General features: G+C 40.9%; 1 protein-coding gene across 1 annotated transcript in view; it reads left to right on the forward strand.

Annotated features, from left to right (window-relative positions):
- LOC126298472 (39S ribosomal protein L37, mitochondrial) overlaps nucleotides 1–20,478 on the forward strand; it is a 75,969-nt gene that overhangs the window by 13,978 nt on the left and 41,513 nt on the right. The window contains exons 2-3 of the mRNA XM_049989806.1: nucleotides 5,663–5,890; nucleotides 19,150–19,269. Of these exons, the coding sequence (XP_049845763.1) occupies nucleotides 5,663–5,890; nucleotides 19,150–19,269 (348 nt within the window). The remainder of the gene's footprint in view (nucleotides 1–5,662; nucleotides 5,891–19,149; nucleotides 19,270–20,478) is intronic.

Genomic DNA, 20,478 nt, shown 5'->3' on the forward strand with positions numbered 1-20,478 from the left:
TGGTCATCTCCCAGGCAGAGTCCCACCCACCAGTCGTCGTCATGATTTCACTTGTGCCAACCCATCTTGCAAAACCTCATATGCCAATTCCTGGATTCATGATGTACTTTTCAAGTGGCTCGTGCTCCAGAAGTTCACACTGCAGCCCTCAAGCCAGACAATCTTTCCTTGAATGACATACTGAAAATCATGCACTCTTTCGAGATCGTGCAGTCAGCAAATGAACGTCTTATGGCCTTCTCTCAGGTTGCAGCGGTTCAACCACTACCACAGGGACAGAATTATCGCAAGCCTTCTTCCCGACGGCAATGTCGTGATTCATTACTTTTGTATATGTCAGTGACCTCTGAGCAGCCAGTCCAACTGCATCAGCGCAAACAGTTGGGTCTGGCTTCTTGTCCTGACTTTTTTGTGACACACCAACATGCAGAGTGCCCTGATTGCTGGGCACACTGCACCCATTGTGGAAAGGATAGACATATCCAAACTGTCTGCTGCCAGGCATCAGGTCAGTCAAACCTCACTCGTAACTTGCATCATGGGACGGTGCATGAGCCTCTGGCCATCGTTCCGCATGGCGATCCTTGTGCCCCCAAGTTATTTATTGATCTCACCATTGCTTGTCTGGACCTTCAATTCCAAGTCAACATGGGGGCGATGGTTTACCTGGTCAGTCTGCAGACATACGCTTATCTGGGTTTCCCGGCATTGGCCCCACCCTTTCACAAGTTGTTTGCATATGGTGTCAGCTCTATTCTCGTCAGAGGTCAGTTCACCACTACAGCGACATGCAAGATGGTTACACAGCCACCAATGCTGTATGTTGTCAACAGTCATTCAGCTGGCAATGTTTTCAGCCTGGATACTTTCTCACTGTTTGGGTTCTTCATCTCAGATGAAGTTCAGGTCATCTTGGACACAGTCCTCATCCAGGCACTTGGCGACCTTTGTGCCTCTTTCGTGTGTCTGCTTGAGCCTGGCATGGAGTGTGCCACCAATTTTGAGGCACATATTTCTTTACATCCAAATGCGGTATGCCATTTCTGTTGAGCATGTCCTCCTCCAGTTTCCTATATGGACAGCTGTTAAGCTTGAACTCAATTGCCTTCATGACGCAGAGTTCATGGAACCAGTCAAAACTAGTGCATGGGCCGCATGCCAGAAGCCAAATGGCTCTCTCCAGCTTTGTGGAGATTTTAAAAGGACAATAAATGCCCAAGCTTTTGTGGAAACCTACCCTACATTAAGAGGACCTCAATGCCCTTCTGCCAATTCTCACCATTGAAGGGCTTCCCCACACCATTCTAGCTGACGATAGTCCCCAATTCACAGCTATGGCCTTTGAACAGTTCTGCATCGCCAGTGCCACTAAACACCTGTGAAACCCTCCACTTCACCCCTCCTCCAATGGCAAAGCAGGGTGGATGGTGGGCACGTTTAAGCAAGAAATCATCTTGAGTATTAATAACTGCTTCAGCTGTATTTAGTCCTTTATTATTCAATCACTACCAGTTTCATGACACTAAAAGCCACGTTTTCAGGTGAACATAGGACTAAAACATTAGAGTGGAAAAGCTCAGAACCTTTTTAGCCAACATTTGTTGTCCATCAGAACAAAACGCTGTTAAAAGGTGGTATGTCATAAAATAAAACAGCCAGATTCCAATATAGCAGATGAGTCTGCTTCTCTGATCTATACAGAACCATGTGCGGGGGATGTGTCCATGTGCTCTGTCTTTTGTGGTATATAAAGAACCACGTACAGGGGATGTGGCTGCGTGCCCTGTCTTCTCCGATCCATACGGAATTGCATACAGGGGACACAGCAGCATCCCCTTCATGCAATTCCATATAGCTCAGAGAAGCAGACCCATCCACTCTATTGGACTCTGGCTCTTTTATTCTAAGACATACTGCCTTTTAGCAGTGTTTTGTTTGACGGACAACAAATGCTGGGTAAAAAGATTCTGAGCTTTCCTGCTCTAATGTTTTAGCCATATGTTCACCTGAAGATGTGATCCAATAATAAAGGACTAAATACAGCAGACGTGGTTAGTAATACCTAATATAACCAGTCATAGCTGTGGTGCCCCGCCTACAAGGTTGTCTGCATAAGCAAGAAATGTAGAGCACTTACAGGTCCACCTCTGTCCATGACCACAGCCCAGCAGAACTCCTCCATGGTTGATAGCCACGTACCCTCCTCCATCTCCTGGCTCCCCAACCCAAGGAACCCCAGACCTGACATGCTGGATGATACTTTCCAGGTCCGGCTGTTTGGGCATGTTCCTATGGCACAAAACCCTCATGGATGCCAACTACAGTAGTGGTCACTCATCGGCGGCATCTTATGATGGTTGATACCCTGAGAGGTTTGGAGCATCAGTATGTGAACCAGCTTCATCTACACCTTCAGCAGTGGATCACTTTGATTTGGCGTCCCCATCCTCACATATCCCTCCACCTCACAAGTATCATTTGCATGCCAGGACACCATCAGCAGCTCCCGTGGGTACGGGTGTGGAGGTTGAGACATTACCACAGCCTCTGTCTGCTCTGTGCTTAACCCCCACACTGCCATTCCCCTGCACATTGCTCAAGGTCCCAAGTTCCTTCTACCAGTTGGATTCCTCCAGTGACAGGACACCACTTGTTCACCTTCCAAAACCTCTTCCAGGGCACTTCAGGCCCTATGTGCCTATTTTGGGTTGGGGGTGGGTGGGGGGGGGGGGGGGGGAGGGATCTGGTATTCAAGTCTGTTGATTGTGACAGCCCGCAGAAGACATGGACAAAGACAACAGCTATTAGGTGGCCCCCCTATAATTTGTGAGCACTGCTATTGCCGTCGCAGCACTATGTACGGGCCATGCCCTCGGCACCAGCCTATCAACGCTCACGGTGGTTCTATAAAGCCAGCAGTGCAGGAGCTCAGACTGCAGTCATGTTCCAACAGTGCGCGTGGTTGAAACTTCCTGGAAGATTAAAATTGTGCGCCGTACCGAGACTTGAACTCGGGACCTGCCTTTTGCGGGCAAGTGCTCTACCAACTGAGCTACCCAAGTGTGACTCACACCCTGTCCTCACAGATTTACTTCTGCCAGTACCTCGTCTCCTACTTTCCAAACTTTGCAGAAGCTCTCCTGCAAACCTTGCAGAACTAGCACTCCTGAAAGAAAGAATATTGTGGAGACATGGCTTAGCCACAGCCTGGTGGATGTTTCCAAAATGAGTCTCAGTCTGGGACACAGTTTTAATCTGCCAGGAAGTTTCATATCAGCGCACACTCCACTGCAGAGTGAAAATCTAATCCAGTGCTCATGATTGTTTATCTATTCATCATTGTTCTGGCCACTGATAGTTGGTAGTCTTGGTATCCAATTTGGTTTTGTTCTGTGGTCTTGGTATTTTGCAGTGTGGTCTGTGTTGTCGGTCATTCCTGTTGTATTGGAATCATTGCATTGCACCAGTGATTCCCTGTTGATGCCGTCAGCCACTGCGCATTGGTCTCTCTCGATTACGGTTACTACATTCATATTTATTCCATGATAGTCATATGAAGAAACAGCATAATGGTATACAAAAGTCCCAGTGGTAACCTTACAAAGAGGTTCCAGACTGAGGAGTAGGGGTAACCAGTTGTCCAACATGGTAGCAGTGCAAGACAAATGGAAGATAGCCATCAGCCCATTCAGACTAAAGTTCACAGCTTAAGATTAAATACTGAGTTTTCTTACGTTTTTGATAAGGATAGCAGCTGAATAAATGAATTAAAATTTGTGACAAGGTCGGGATTTGAACTGGGGTCTCCAGCTTGCAAAGCACATGTGCTATCCACTACAACAGCCTAACATTGTGGCTAACTCATCTACATATATTACCCTAGTACTATGCCCTCCATATCACAAATTTCAATTCATTCCTCAGTCCATTTTGACTTTCCCCTTCTTAAATCATCAATATTGCAGACTGAGTAAAAAGGAGAGAGAGGATAAAGAATGAAAGAGTGCGGAAGTGGTGAGAAAAGAACCCATGCAGAACAGGGTAGAAACATCAAGCCAAGATGCTATGGGTCTTCAAGAGATTGGAAAACAACAGGATTTGCAAGAAGATACATGAAATAGAGATGCAAAGGAAATGTCCAAGAGAAAGACCAAGGAATAGACAGCTGAAAGGTGTGGAGGAGTGTGCTGAAAAAAGGGGGCAAGGATTGGACCAGAGTGAAAACAGAAATGTGGTAGGAAAACAGGACTAGGTGGTGAGGTTTTTGTTCCAAACAGACCCAGCCTGGGGCTGAAAACTGTTCAAGATGATGAGATGGAGGTGACGATGAAATGGATGTGATCTTCCTTTCACCAACCAAGACAATTGCACTTCCGGGGTCTGTGAAAGATGACTTGCTGGTAAAGAATGTCACATTGAACGCCAGTGGTCCACTCACCTTCTACAACCTAACAAATCAGCTGTGACTGAACACTGTATTTCCACTGGCCATTCCATGGATTACGGTAAAGTCAAGATACTGGCAACAGCATCATTCTACTGGGATTCACTGGTGAAGAAAGCTGTGGAAATAAAATTAGCAGACAACCTGCTCAACTGAGACAGGGTTTTCCCTCTCAAAGAAAATATTCTAAATCATGCCATCCATTATTACCAACAACATATTTTGTAAGCACTGTGAGTTTGCTGATTTTGGGCTTGCTTTGTTTTAGTCATAAATGCAGCAATTTTAATTTATTACTGATGCTCTTGTTACCAACAGTGGTACCTCTGACAAATGTGCATGTACTCCACTGTGTGTAAAATGTTTAAAAACTTGCAAGCAACTCACCTTGAGATTGGGTGAAAGGGTTTCAACCAAAGTATCCGAACACAGATTAAAAATTTCATGGATGCATCCCCCAAAAAATGGACTATGATAAGTTTTCTTGTTTGTTGCTGGCATCTTTCCTTTGGCAAGACTCAGAACCAAGATAGTGATGCTCTTGTTGTCAGCAGAACTAGAAGTATCTAGCAGTGGTGGAAGTTGGGGAGGTGGAGGGGAAGGGGGGGGGGGGAGGCTCATCAGAATGCCCCGTTAGAAAAGACCGAATGTTGTTGACCTGGCACAACAAATGTAATTTGTACTTGTTTATCTGTATCAGCAAAGGAGCACATGTATTCCATTGGATACCACCACTGTATAAAATGAAAATTTCAGAGCAGCATTTTACGTACTATAGAAGCAAGACTAATTACATAGGCTGCACACCCAGTTGTCTGTGTCGTCTGTCCAGTCTTCCTTGAGACTTGATAATTTTTTTACATTTACTGTCATAGCAAGCATTCTTTCAGGAGGCTCAAGGGTACATCTCAACCTTTCATGCGTATCAGTGTTTTTATTCAAACATAATCTTAATCACTTGTATGAAATGTGTAACTTCCAAACTGCTATATAAGTGTATTATAACAAACTTTATTTATGACACATGAAAAATACTAATTATAATGAATGGTTTTTCTTTGAAATTTGACAGTGTCTGGTGCATATGAATGATAATATGGTAACTATGATAATAATTTCATCTACTTCCATGTATTTTGATGAGTGTGATTCTGCAATTTCTTGTATTGTGTGAGATTTCATTTGAATTGACTTCCTTAATTGCATGTCATGTTCTAGAGTAAATATAGTTGGTACTCAGGATTTGGAAGCTCCTCTTGATGAAAACCACCCATTGTTCAAGGAGAAACCATGTCTTGTGTTGGCAGACCACAATGTAGTTGTTGAAGGGCTTGACCAGATGAAAGTACTTACAAAGTCAGTGGAAACTGAGGATGGTCTGCCATCTATTGTGGAAAACTTAACACCAAAAGAAAATTCAGAACTGAATGATAAATTGGTCAAAAGGTAAGACAAGGTCTTTTTCTTTTTTTTCCTAAATATTGGTGGTCAGATAATGCTGGATACTATTAATTTCTCATTGCTTGGTTAGACTTGCTTATGTAAAAAGTATTTGTTCATGATTATACATGCTGATCTGCTTCTTTAAATAATCTTCCTTTAAAATATTACTGGTTAGGTGTGCATTAATTTTTAAGCAATTTCCTGATCTGTCGGCTTTTATGTCGATGTCTCATCGAGTACAGCAATGTAGGCCTGCAAGTATTAGTACACTAATACGTGTGAGAACTGGAGCACCCAAAAAGAATGGTTCTAAAGAACCAAATTTTGTTGGAATTGTAAAACAGCAGTTAGTAAGGTTGCAGAAAGATACTGTGCATACAACCATCACTCTCTCTTATGTGATTGGATAAGTCACTGTTAATCCAAACTCATTCAATGAGATGTCAAAGGAAGTTGAAATTTGAAAGCAACTGCCAGTACACTCTGGCAACAGCAAAAGGGGTAATATCAGTATGTCAGCGAGCTCTTGCTGGACAGAATCCCAGGTCCCAGATAATGAGATAGTCATAACATGACATTTTGAGTCATACAGGAAATACACACCTGTATGGGTGAGCCCAGTTGATAGAAGAATGTCATACTCAGTGATGATGAGCATATATGGCCATACTATGTAACTAAATGATGAAATAGCTGATATCTTCTCTGCACAGTAGTTAGAACTTAGACATATGTCCACAGTTTTGGAGTACTGCAACAAATGTTTACCTGCCTGTGTTGGTTTCTTGAGACCATGCTATGGAAGAATGCTGAAGAAATTATGGGTAGAGCAAATAACTAATAAAGGAGGAACTGAGTGAAACAGGAGAATAAGCAGCTTGACTAAAAAGAAGGGCTCAGGTGATGGGATACATCCTGGTGCATCCAGGAATCATCAGTTTGGTAATTGAGGGAAGTGTGAGGGGCAGAAATTTTAGAGGGATACCAAGACATGAGTACAATAAGCATGTTCAAATGGATGTACATTGCAGTACATATTCATATGTTAAGAGACTTGCACAGGATAGACTAACTTGGAGATCTGATGGCCACAACAACAACAAGTGTTGTGACAGGACCAGTGATATGTATGCCAGCCATTACATTGGCTTCCATTGTCAAGAAACTGCAAATGCTTCAACCTGCAATGAACATGCGAATACTGTTAATATCGTGCTGAGTGGTAAAATGTATGTTTCTCATCTGCATGTTCACAATCAGCTGTTTTCTACTGGTTTTTCTTGTAGCAACCATCATCACAGGTAGAAAAATAGCTGTACATTAGATGGATGTGGTATTCAACTTTCAGAACCACACATAAGGGACCATGATTTTGCCACCAATACAAAACTGACTTCACCATAATTAAACATAATGATCATTAAGATGATAAATGAGTCCTCATTATTATTATTATTATTATTATTACTACTACTACTACTACTACTACTACTACTACTACTATTATTACAGTCCCAAAAGTTTCACAAAAGGATTCTGATAGTGGACACTGGTAAAAATCTAAAAGTCACCAAATGAATTCGACAAAACACAAGCACAAAATAGGAAAACAAATTTATCAAAACAGCCCAAAACCAAATGGCTTTACAAAGAACAAAGAGTCATTCTTGATAAAATAAAATTTGTGAATAAACTTTATACTCCTAAGACTAGACATTGAAAACGAAAACAAAATCAGAAAATACATGTGACGCATTCCTGGTAACTAGAACAGAAATACCAAAATTAATTAGACAAACAAAAATACAATATGATAATATTCAACACCTTGAAACTGAACCAGAAAACACCAGCAGGAGATTTTAGTAAACATTTAAAATTAATTTGAATGTATACTGGTTCTTTGGTTCAAGAAACATAATCGATAATTGGCACTTAACATAGAAGAAAACTTCAGAGAAATGTCTAAACATTTCAGAATACTTTTAAACACTTCAACATTTCAAAATTGCCCTGCGTCCACTGAAGATTTCCACCAGAAGTGTGTTTGTAAAGGAAAGACTGCACAAAAAACTGATAACTGTATGAGGGTTGCCCAGTTTGCTGCTGCAAGCAAAGTAAAGCCAGTGCCCACCTGTTTCCCAAGGAAAAATATCTACAGAGGACCTGGAAAACATCAGGATCAAATTAAGCAAATGAAGTAGACCATTTATTGATGTCAAAAAGGTGGCCATCTTATGGAAAATGTGCACACATTCCAAGGACTAGTTCCAAATCTGACCATTTTGTATTAGGAGCCAAAATAAGGCACAAATTTGCTGTGGCTGCTAAAATAAATAGTACCAGAGTAAAGAAATGGAATATAGAACAACAGAAAGATAGATCTACTATTGAAAATACTATTTCGACAAGAGGACATGAAATACTGGGGGAAAGAGGGAGACATAGAAATGAAGAATGGTGTGATAATAAATGTGGACAGACAGTGGAACAGAAAAAGAAAGCAAAACTGAAATGCTTACAATGAAATACGATAGCACATCAAACATTATATAATGAAAAGAGAATAGAGGCAGCAGTGGTCTATGGGAGGAAGGAAAGGGCAACCATAAAGACACAAACAAGGAAGATGGAAGAGCACTATCAAAGGAATGAAAGCTTAAAATGTAATAAGAAAACTAAAGAAGGAATCTGAGAATATATACCGAAAGTAACAGCATGTAGGGACAAAGAGGGAAATCTGCTGACAGATAAACAAGATGTCCTGAATAGAAGTAGAGATTACGTCAAGGGAATTTTGAAGGGAAATCTTGCCAGGAGTGAGCAGCTACTCTAGTACACTACAGATCCAAAGATAGAAGAGCCCACTGTAGAGGAAGTATGGAAGGTAGTAAACTGTCTGAAACATTACAAAGCAGCGGAAACTGATGGAATAACTGCAGAACTGTTGAAAATTGGGGGAATGGAACTCCATTCTTACCCACAGACCTATTAAGTTAATATGGAATGAGGAAAGAATCCTGGGAGAGAGGACCACAGGCATAATGCGGCCAACTCATAAGAAAGGAGATGAGACTTGTTTGAATTATCAAGGAATCAATGCTGCTAAATGTAACCAATAAATTTCTCTCTGTTACCTATAACAAGTTAGCTCCATATGCAGAAGAGAGTCTGGGAGAATATCAGTGTGGCTTTCTGGCTACCAGCTCAATATTTATGTTTAGGCAAATATGTGAAAAGACATATGAGTATAATATTGAGCTACATAACATCTTTGTAGACTTCAAGCAAGCCTTTTTGATATTCTTGACAGAGCAGAAATGCTTGATGATTTGCTACTGCATGGTAGATCATCTAAGTGTTTCACTCATTCATGGATCTTTATCTGGTTCCAAGGCTGTAGTGTGAGTGAATTGAGTAAATGGTTTAGTATCAGTAAATGAGTCAGGCTAGGGGATGCCCTCCTCACAATGCTTTTTAACCTGAAGCAGCAGCACAAAAGCTTCGAATATGTGGTTATATAGGCACAAGGTCATCTCAAATATGCACATATGCTTACATGTAACAATTACTAGTAGAAGAAGATTTTCACTAGAGAGAATAATATTTGAGCTGAAAGAAGCCACACAACCTAGAGGCCTTGCTATCAATGACATTAAGATTAAGTTCATGAATTTCAGGAGGAAGGAAAATAATAACATAGAGAAACTGTCAGCAGCAGGCTTCAGTTTTGAACATGTGTAGAACTTTGACTACCTAGGAACTAATATTAATAGGACAAATTCCATGTCAGCTGAAATAAAATTATGAATCCTAAGTGGCAATAAATGCTTCCACATGTTTAAGAAATTATTGACCTCCAGGTTAGCAAGTAGATCGCTGAAATTAAAAATATATAAGGCCATAATCAGGCGAGTTGTATCCTACGCATGTGAAACACGGACGCTAACAAGTAGGCCCTACTGATGAGCAGCAGCTGAGAATATCTGAATGAATAGTTCTGTCCTGGATGTGGAGCAGTTCAGGATAATAATGCTTTCTGGAGATCTAGTGCAAATGCTGAGTTGGATTGCCTCATACAAAGAGCTGACATTGTAATATTAAAAAGTAGGAGAATAGCCTGCCTTGGACATATCCTTAGGATGGATAGTGGAAGAATAATAAAAAAGGTTTTTGAATGGGGGCCATATGGAAGAAGATAGAAAATCTTCCAGACTCAAAGGACAGCAGAGAATAGCACTGGAGAGGGCAGAAAGGAGAAAACTTGTTGAAGAGGCTGAGACCAATCAGGGTTGTAATGCCATGAGAAGAAGAGAACAGGTGTTAGTAATTGTAGAGGGATTTTCCTTCTTTCTGTCATACTTAGATTTCTAGCACAGTGTCTCCTGGACCAAACACAACAGTAATTGGAATACTGAACTGGTAAATATCAAGCAGTTTTCAGATCAAATAGACTTTCATCCAAAGAAATTATAATTTTGAGTCTAATTCTCATACCTACAAAATTTGTTTTAAGAAAGTAGTTTGTACCTGTATAGAGTTTTAAAAAGTTTGACTCCGTGAACAATAAGCCTCTCTCCCAAATTTTGCAGAAGCAAGGTCTACATGTCAAACCCCCCTGCAACAATCAGAGAAATCTGAAGCAGTACCAAATCTAAAGTAAATCTCAGAAGAGAATTGCGAATTACTTGAAATTAAAATAGGACTGGGGTGAGGTAGTGGACACTTTCCATTACTACTTAACTGTATTTTTGAAAAACTAATTCAAGAGGGTCAAAAAATAAACTGGTGCTTAAAATTGACAACCAGTCAAATTAGGAAGAACTAATGTTAGGATAAACTGCTTGGTTTTCTCAGATGATCTGATGATTCTTTATTAGGACAAAAACAAATAAAAAATGTACAGTGAATTTGGCTCCAAAATTTCATTGGGGAGGGATGGCACCCAAAATTCTAGAAAACCAAATATGAAACAATTAAGAGAGTTTCACTTTTACAGTATTTAGACAAAACAGATCAAGGAACTTGCTTCGAAAATGTTGGCTATGAAATTCATCACCACAAAGTGAAAAATTCCTTCAAGTGTACAGAAGAAATTCACAACAACAAAACAACAACAAAATGCATCTCATATTACTCAGAACAGAGAGACTACAATGTGGCTCTTAAATCAGAGTGTGTTTATGGGGCTCACTCACCCATTTCCAACTGGGAGAGTTAGGTAGATAGATAGGCAGATAGACAGACAGACAGAAAGGGAATGAGAGAGAATTTTAAAACTTCCCAAAGGTAGAATGAAAAACATTCCAGAAAATTTTATCCAAAAACACTGAAGAAGAGAGAATAAGGAAGTGCAGTAGTATGTCAATACTTTAAGTATGAAAAAATGCTGGCTGAAATTCCATGGGCATAGTAAAAAAATGAAACCAACCAGTTTAACTAGACCAGTTGTGAAATTCTATGAATCACCTAGTAAAGCTAAATTTGAAACAGTGAAATTTACTAAACCAGTAAATGAATACCTGGAAGCAACAGGGATAACACAACATGAAATACAACTTAGAAAAAAATCCTAGATATAGAATTGACAACTGGACATTTGAACAGGAAAAAAATGCAAGATGATGGAACAGCTCGGTCTGAGAGAAACAAAAGACCGATTCTGAGAGAAGGAAAGTAGTATGTTCACAAAGAAAAGCTAAAAATATCAGAATAGTGTATGTGATCCAGAAGGCAATGGGGCACATGAGGGGCCATAGACACAAGAAATTTGTTGTCTAATGTACCTAGCAGAAAAAATTATCCAAAAGAGGTGGGTGCCAAGGAGTTAGTGGGAGGAGTTAGTGGGTTCTAAAACAGAGAACAAAATAAATATGTGCACACATAGTGTTTGATAACTTCCTTTTACTTAACACGAATAACAGCAAATTCAGAGGATATTCAAATGCAAGTTGTTTGAAGTAGGCCGGTTTGATATTCACAATAACAACAGAGGCCAACCGACAATGCCTCGACTAGACAGGCAGAAGGTGTGTATATTCGCTGGCTGCAGATTGCGAGTGTAATCACATGGGTTACTGACAGCATCTAAGCACGGACTGGTGGAGCATGGTATCGATAGCATGTAATACCACATTCTTTCCCTCCAAAACTCCTTTCCATTGCCGTGTACTGTTGCTGTCAGAAATGATGGGAGGGCGTTTGCAGGAACTAGAACTTCAACCAATGACAAGCTCCTGTCCACACCACAAAATTTGTCTTGCAGATAGCTAGAAACATTGGCTGAAAACCCAGCCATAGGAGGCACAGACACGCCAATGGATGGAGCATCTTCTCCTTATGGTGGAGGCACAGTGGTGACATGAGGGTCCATAGTGGTCCAGTGGAAGGCAGCAGGGCAAAGGGGACCCACCTTCCACAGGTGAAACTGCTGGCCCTACAGTGACAGTGACTGTGCTGTCTCGACATCAATTGGTTCCCTATCCAACGTCGGTGACACAGAAGCTGAGAGAGGCGAAGGTGGCTGAGGCTGTGGGCCCCTCCTGGGTACTGAATCTGTAAATGAAAAACCCACAGCAGGATCATGCAGCCCACACAAACAGAGCTCATCCGGATAGCACTTCTATAGCTCAGTGGGACACTGTACAACATACAAAGAGTGACCCAAAACTTCGGTGATAACGCCTCATTCCCAGCACCTTTGTCTGCCAGACACACTGAAAAAGACCAAATAATGTATGGGAGGTTCATGGCTGGTTCATATCGTGCTTGAAAGCTCTGCTGAAGCTTTCTGTTTCACCGTTGGATTGAGGGTGGAACAATGGTCATCACATGCTTCATGCCATTAGTGTCACAAAACTGCTGAAATTCTGCCAATGTGAACTGAGTTCCATTGTCCAAAATCAACACTTCAGGTAAACCCTACAGTGCAAAAGACTGACGCCAGGGTCTTGATAGTGCTAACTGTTGTGTTGGAATGCAAGTCCACCATGAGCAGAAAGTTGGTAGAGGTGTTTATCACAATAAGCCAATGGGAATTCCTGTAGGGACAAGCAAATTCAGGTTGCAAACATTGCCAAAGCCAAATAAAATTTCTTTGGTGGCAGAGCAACTTGGGGTGTTCCGCACATACTGGATACTGTGAACTTAATGATTTTATTCGAGCGCCCATGCCGATACATGTGCTATGGCATCGGGCGAGCTGCTTAGTGTGTACAGTGCCCCAATGGCCTTAATGGAGAAATTGAAGAATTTCCTTCTGAAGCAAACTCAGCACAACTGCATGGGACTGATCATTGTCTTTTTGTAATAGGATCATACCTTGCTGGACTGATAAGCTGTGCCAAAGCACAAAATAACAGTGTACAACTGGATAGGTTAATGTTTAATTGAACTGATACGGAGGTATTGCAACACTTTCTTGAGATTGGGGTCCGCAGCTGTTGCCTGAGCAATCCATAGGTAGTCGATGAGAAAACCATCGAGTGTTACATTGTTGTGGACATCAGTGGGGAAGCAAGAATCTTTTGAAGTATAGAATGCTGAATCAGTACTGACTGAAAGGCAGGAACCAGTGTCCACATTCTAATGCTTAACCATTGACCTGTGCACAATTTCATACTGATAAATAGAGATGAGCAAGGACCAATGCAGCAACTTTTACACCATGCACAGAGGGACTGGCTTTGAAGGGCTGAACAATGAGGTGAAAGGCTTCCGATGCATCACAAAACAGAATTTTATGTCATACAAGTATTGGTGGCATTTAGTCACCCTGTATGTGATTGCAAAAGCTTCCTTCTCAATCTGTGAAAGCTGCATTGTGCTCTGGTGATGAGTTTGGATGTGAAGGCATTTGGCCTGTCGAGTGATCCAACTCTGTGTGGGAGAACAGTCCCAATCCCATAAGACGATGCATCAACTGCCAGCACGACTGACTTAGCGGAATCAAAATGTACCAAACAGTGATCACTCAGAAAAGCATGTTTCAGTGGCTGAAATGTGATGTGACACTCCCTAGTCCTCTCAAGTGAAAGAGTCATCGAAGATGATGCAAGGGAGCTGCACTCTGTGCAGCTTTAGGAATGAAATGAATGTAATAAGATGGTTTACCCAATACAGCCTGGAGTTCACTTTTTGAGGAACTGGGAGAACCCATATGGTAGTTAATGCAACTGCAAAGGGCGGATACCATGACTGTTGATAACATGTCCCAAATATTTGTTCTCATCTGGAAGAAGGAGCACTTGACTCTATTGCACGACATCTGAGAGTACTTGAAACAGTTTCCTGAAATTGGCAAGGCGTTTGTCAGGAGTATGACCCAAAACTACTGCATTGTCCAAATAATTTGAACAAGAAGGAACTGTAGCAGTCACTCTGTTAAGTAGTGTTGAAAAATTGCAGGTGTGGATGCAGTGCTGAAGAGCAGCTGCAAAAACAAAATAATCCCATGTGGGTGTTGATCACAAAAGCGTGTTGGGACTATTCATCTGAGGGAAGCTGCAGGTAAGAGTCACAAAGTTCAACCTTGGAAAATAAGTGACATGCACCGAGCTTGTCCATGAGTTCCACAGGCCATGCAAAAGAAAAGAGTCAGTCACAGTCTGTGGATTTACCATTGCCTTGAAATCTGCACATAAGTGTAATTTGCCTGAAGGGGATGCCTGATGGCTGCCCTGGAGGAAATCACACCATCATTCTGCCAAGATAATTTCTGTGCCATTTGATCTCTGTAAGCACAAAGGACAGGCCATATTTGGCAAAACTGTGGTTGCAGATTATCTTTCAAGGTAATGTGAGCCTCAAAATCATCAGCTTTGCCTAGGCCCACCTTGAAAAATGTCACTAAATTTCTCACGAAGTTCGCGTACCTTGTTCGCAGACAAAGAGGAGCTCACAGGGAGAGTATAATCTTGAATTTGCAAACCAAACAAATCAATAAAGTCAATGCCAAAATTTTTCACTGTTATGTGAGCACAAAACAATGAATGAAACTGTATTTTTAATGTCATAAAATGTGACAAGCAGGCTGCAAATACCTAACACGGGAAAGTCATGTCCACTATTACCAGAAAGAGTTACCTGTGACTTATGTGGCTTGGGCTTGCCAAACAGTTCATAAATGCTTCTATTCAACAAAGTCATGACACACCAGTGGCTAACTGCATGCGTATTTTGTGTTTGATAGGCTGCAGAGTGAGAAACAGCTTATTGGCATGACATTGGATGGAAGAAATGTGTGACTTATTTGCTGTTGCACTTGCACTGATCAACACTAGAATTGCTTTTTGGTTTTAAAAAAAATTTCATCTACATTTATTGACTGAGACCTTGGAGAACATACGGAGAGCTTGTTGGACTTGCATTTCTGCAGACAAACAGATCCAAAGTGTCCATGCATGCCACAATGGTAACACTTAGCATCATGATAGGGGCCTACTGCCTCTTGTGGGCCTTGAAGCACCAAGGGCAGGATTTAAACATCGCTAGCCGGCTGCCTACCACACTGGTTCTGTTTATGTTGCTGCCCTGGCTGAGACCTTGCATGCTGCGATGTGCAAACTTCTGGCTCTGCCTGTTTACCTGAACTGCACAGATAGGAGTATAATCAATGGGTACAGCTGCAGTATCACATGTGTCCTGATGCACTAACTCCAAAACCAATTTCAAGTGACCATCGGGATACTTAAGAATTTGTTTATGTGAAACTACAATTGCCTTTCCTGACCTTAAATCTTATGCACTGTGAAGTGTGAGTGAAGATGTGTGCAGTACTTGGACTATTCCTCTTGTTGTGAATCAAAAGCATAAAATTGTGGTACAGAAATGGGCACTGCTTGCTGTGACAGAGCCATAGATGATGAGAGTGGCACCACTGTGTTTGCTTGCACAGAAATCAGTCTGGTCATCATCTCCATGAGTTGCTGCATCTGCTGCACCTGAAACTGAACAATGAGTGTTACTGACAGTTCTTTGGGGGAACTGGCTATGATGAAACATGGAAAAAAATGGCTATAAATATAGTGCAACCACTAAAGAAAGTATGGATAGGTATAACTAGAAAGAACAGCCTCTGAAAAACACAAGAAAACAGTCACTTGCAGGGCCAGTGTTCTGAAACATACTGAAAACACTGAAGCAAAGTAGCTGGCAATCCTGGTGAAGGGCCACATTTCTGCAAGAAAGGCACATAAGAAGTATCATCAGCAGTTGTTTGTATGGTGAGAAGTAGAACCAAGTAGCAAACAACGGAGTTGTCCGTTGTTGCCAGATGTTTTGTCTTCCCGGTGGTGGATGCCAAGGAGTTGATAGGTTCTAAGACAGAGACCAAAATAATGAGATGCACATGTGACTTCCTTTTGCTTAACTTCAATAACAGCAAGCCCAGAGGATATTCAAATGCAAGTCCTTTGAAATAGGCCAATTCAACATCCACCATAACAACAGCGGCTGACTGACAACTCTTTGACTAGACAGGCAGAACAGAACAGACAGATTAGAGTTCGGTTTAATATCCTTTTAAGTCAGCTCTGTGGTGGCACTGGCCACACATGCTGAGGAAGATGTGTGTCAGAGATGGCCCTGGATTGGCAGTGTAGCTACAAGGATTACTCCAAACTTCTAAGCATGGACTTGTGCAGCATGGTGTCAAAAGCACCTAATACCACACGGGCACCTAGAAATTCCAAGAAAAGAACTAGCAGTTGAAACAGCAAGGAAATCGTAAGGGAATCCAATACGACACAATGTCCTGCAGACTAGCATTCACTGTTGAGTCAGAAGTTGTACACCCGTGCGAAGAAGAGTGGCTGTGAGATCAACTCTCCAGCAGTAGCATGCCCTACAATTCTCATTTCGAATGAATGAAGTCACTCTGACTTGCTTCTTGCTGATCCAATGCCACTTGACTTCATACTCCAGTGGGAGGACCCCATAATTTGTGGTTCTTGTGGCATCCAAATCATCATGTGTCACATTTTAATAAAGTGTATTGTATTTTCTATCCTACTCTGTGTAGGTAGAACACTATTTATGACCACTCATACTGGCAGTAGTGCAGGGACAAGAGCAACAAACAGGCAGTTCCTGAGGTCGATGATGATGGAGTTCATGAAGGGAATGGCTAGCCAAAACCAGACTCCAGAGAGTAGCAAGAGTAGTCATAAGCATATACAAACAATCACAGGAGCAATCCAAATCAAAACATAATGGCAGGTGAGGTCAAATACTCTTCTAATCAGTGACGTATATCTAAGGCTTCAATGAATTAATGAGACTAACTGCCAAGCGTGGGGCTGCAGTACTTACATGCATTCTCGTGTCAGTGGCCAACACCAAGTGACCCTCTTGCAACTGTAGCATTGCCTCATGCAGGAGCAAAGTGTGGCCAGAGTATGTAATCAGTGTAGCCCTGACGTGTCCTCCATATCAGTACTCAGGCTGGGAATCCTATGCACTGTCATATAATAAATTATAAGACTTGATCAAATAGGAAGAGTGCAGTGACGGCAACAGCCTCTGTATTGCATGTTATGCCATCATCACAGTCAAATTGACATAAATGCACAGTTGTATTTACTTGAAATGATTTTGACCCATGAGCTGCTGTCTACAGACCCATCATACATTGCCATAAAACAGTTCCTATGTTTCTGAAAATTATAAGTTTTTAAAGATCTTTGCAGAATTGTTGACTGAAATATAAATAAATGAATGTAGCTAGAGTTGTTTTTATCAGATGAGCTAGACAAAACAAGAAATTACTTCGAAATTCAATAGTTTATTTACTAAAACACCACTCTGTTGTTGTGACACTAGTTATCTCAGCAATGCTAGCAGGCAAGCAAATTCACAAAAGCTTACTCAGTGTGCCCCACACAATTTCTGAATAAGTGCTCAAACTGTTAAATCTACAATATGTAACATCACACTTCCCTCTAACAACTTGATAGCTCCTCTAGGGTCTCATTTGCAGAATAATTCTAAGTCGGGATGTGAACTGGATTCATGAAATAATCAAAGTGTCCTGAAGACAGATTACCTTATTCTTTTGAGTCTTAACACCAAATCCTCCATGTTCCTTTCCTGCAGAGTCTCAACACTCCTGTTCTTCACTCACTAATTCTCTTAGCTTGCTTGCTATTCACTGCCAATATTGACACTTTCCTATTTGATGCTCTGTCCTTAAGATGTGCGTTACATTCCAGTTTAGTACTACAGCTTTTGAACCTATTGGCCGACATTAATAAAGAGAGTTTAATTTTAAAAAAAACGTACTTAAACACAGATAAAGTATATATCAAACACTATAGCTCCATAATTAATTGTTTCTCATAAAACTCTCTTTTTTTTAACATGAATATTCTGTTGCTAACCCACGACTTAAGTAATATGTACATATTCATTATTAAGTAAGGATATGGGAGTTTAGAAATAAAGTGATCTATTTTTATGTGCTGTGGCATGTGAATTAAATGTTTGTGAGTTTGATTTTGTGGAATTTCCACATGAGTCAGTCATGGGCAGAGTTTCATCAGTACTCCAGTGAAGAAGCATCAGTGTGGACTGGCTATCCCCCTTGGGCCATGCCATGCCCAGCTTATAACTGGTGTATGTGCTCCAGCTGCTAAGTACCTCGACCCCTCTAAATTGCATACTGGGGCACATTTGGTAAAAAAGCACACCTTTCAGCTTTCTGTACTGGAAATACCTTGGTCATGTTTACACACAGATACATCCTGTTGCACAGTATTTTTAAAAGGAACTGCCACAGAGGTTTCCTAAGCTGGGCTGTGAGCTCACAGCTGAAATTCATTCCCTTAATATCTCTTTGTTCCTCACTACAAATCTTTAATGCGTTGAAACCCTCACTCAAAAATTTCCTAGTGACTGTTTGTGTGACTTGGAATGTGTGTTGAGGCTACTGAGAACATTATTCTTCATACTAAAATTATTCTTGAAGATTTTCAGGTCCACTCAAATTGAACACAGGTGTTCATACAGTGACCTCTCAGGATGTTAGTACAATTTCGTAGAAACTGAGCCAAAAGCTTCTAATCATTTATCTTATGGTTTGGTGATACTTAACAAAGTGGCTTTTAGCTGTCAGAACATAGTTTTATATGATTTTTCGTTATTGTATTTAAGTTTTACATAAATTTTTAGTTTGTATGCTTTTGTGGAAATGTCAGTAGATGTTTACAACTAATTGTCTTAAGCTTCCCACTTCATTACTGACAAATCACATTTGTGGTTTTCAGGTGTATTCTGTCATCACATGTGTTTGATGCCTCTCAGGAAAAGCTGCCTCATATACGTGATCCAAATCGACCTGCTTTTAAGTTCCCGAGAGTGTATGGTATATCATACAGTCGTCGAGCGTAAGTTAACTGTCATTATTATTATTATTATTATTACTACTACTACTACTAATATTATTACTACTACTATTACAAATCTGGGAAGCACTGGATGGTATACAACTAATGGAAGGAATAAAGGCAATCACTCATCATATGATTGTGGCATTAGGCGTTCAAAAGGCCCATAAGCAAGATAAAAATGGTTGCTAAAGTTTTGAACTGTGACACACAGAAAGAGAGAGAGAGGCAGAGGGAGAGGAGGAGGGGGGGGGGGGGGGGGGTCGTTGGGTAATCTGATTTCATCAGTGCAGGACATGGATTACAAATACAAAATTTATCGCAGAAGAAGGAAAGATTAGATATAATTCTTATATGGATTATCAATAAAGTTTTGAACTAAGAAGTTTAAGTAATGTGAGGACTCTTAAGCCAGAGCCGAACTAAGAAGTTTAAGTAATGTGAGGACTCTTAAGCCAGAGCCATTGTAGTCTGGAGATATTTCCAAAGAGAATATATGCAGTGATTCAGCAGAACTGTCATTGTAATGTCAGAATCATTGCCCATTAACTAGAATCTACAGTTAGTACTGTGTTTATTCTGCTGAATGCCTATCTTACAGAGTGCCGTAATGTTCCTCTTCAGAGTCGACCACATGCCAGCAGAATTACTAGTGTGGATAAGACACGCAATGAGAAATAGGTAACTTCATCCCTAGAATTGTGAAATTAAACTGGGAATGCCATCATTAACTCTAGGCCAAGCAAAAGCACAAATGTGAACACAAGTGGTGTTCTTCTGTTAGCATACGGAAGACCATTCTACAAATGTCAGCAGGAGACACATTTTAAACATATGGTTGCCCCTGTTTTCTACGGACACAGCCTCCATCAAAAAGACAACCTCAGTGGGTACTGGGCTAAATGCTGAGTGGCCATTTAAGCAAATGACCCATTCCACTGCAATCGAGCCATTCTACCCTACCCTACCATGACCCTGAAAGTGCACATTCATTGTAATGTTACACTGTATAAGATTTATTTACCACCTAGTTATGCTCTAGATAGAGAAGTTCTCTTGAGCCTCATTTAATATTTCCCATAACCATTCCTCATAGGAGATTTTAATACACATAATGTGCTCTGGGTTTCTATGTTTCTTCTCCAGAGGTCAAGTTTTTGAGAGCCTGATTGTGTCAGAAAAGCTAAATTTTCTTAATACACCAGTAAA

The sequence above is a fragment of the Schistocerca gregaria genome, chromosome X, assembly GCF_023897955.1.
Source record: "Schistocerca gregaria isolate iqSchGreg1 chromosome X, iqSchGreg1.2, whole genome shotgun sequence".
NCBI classification, from domain to species: domain Eukaryota; kingdom Metazoa; phylum Arthropoda; class Insecta; order Orthoptera; family Acrididae; genus Schistocerca; species Schistocerca gregaria.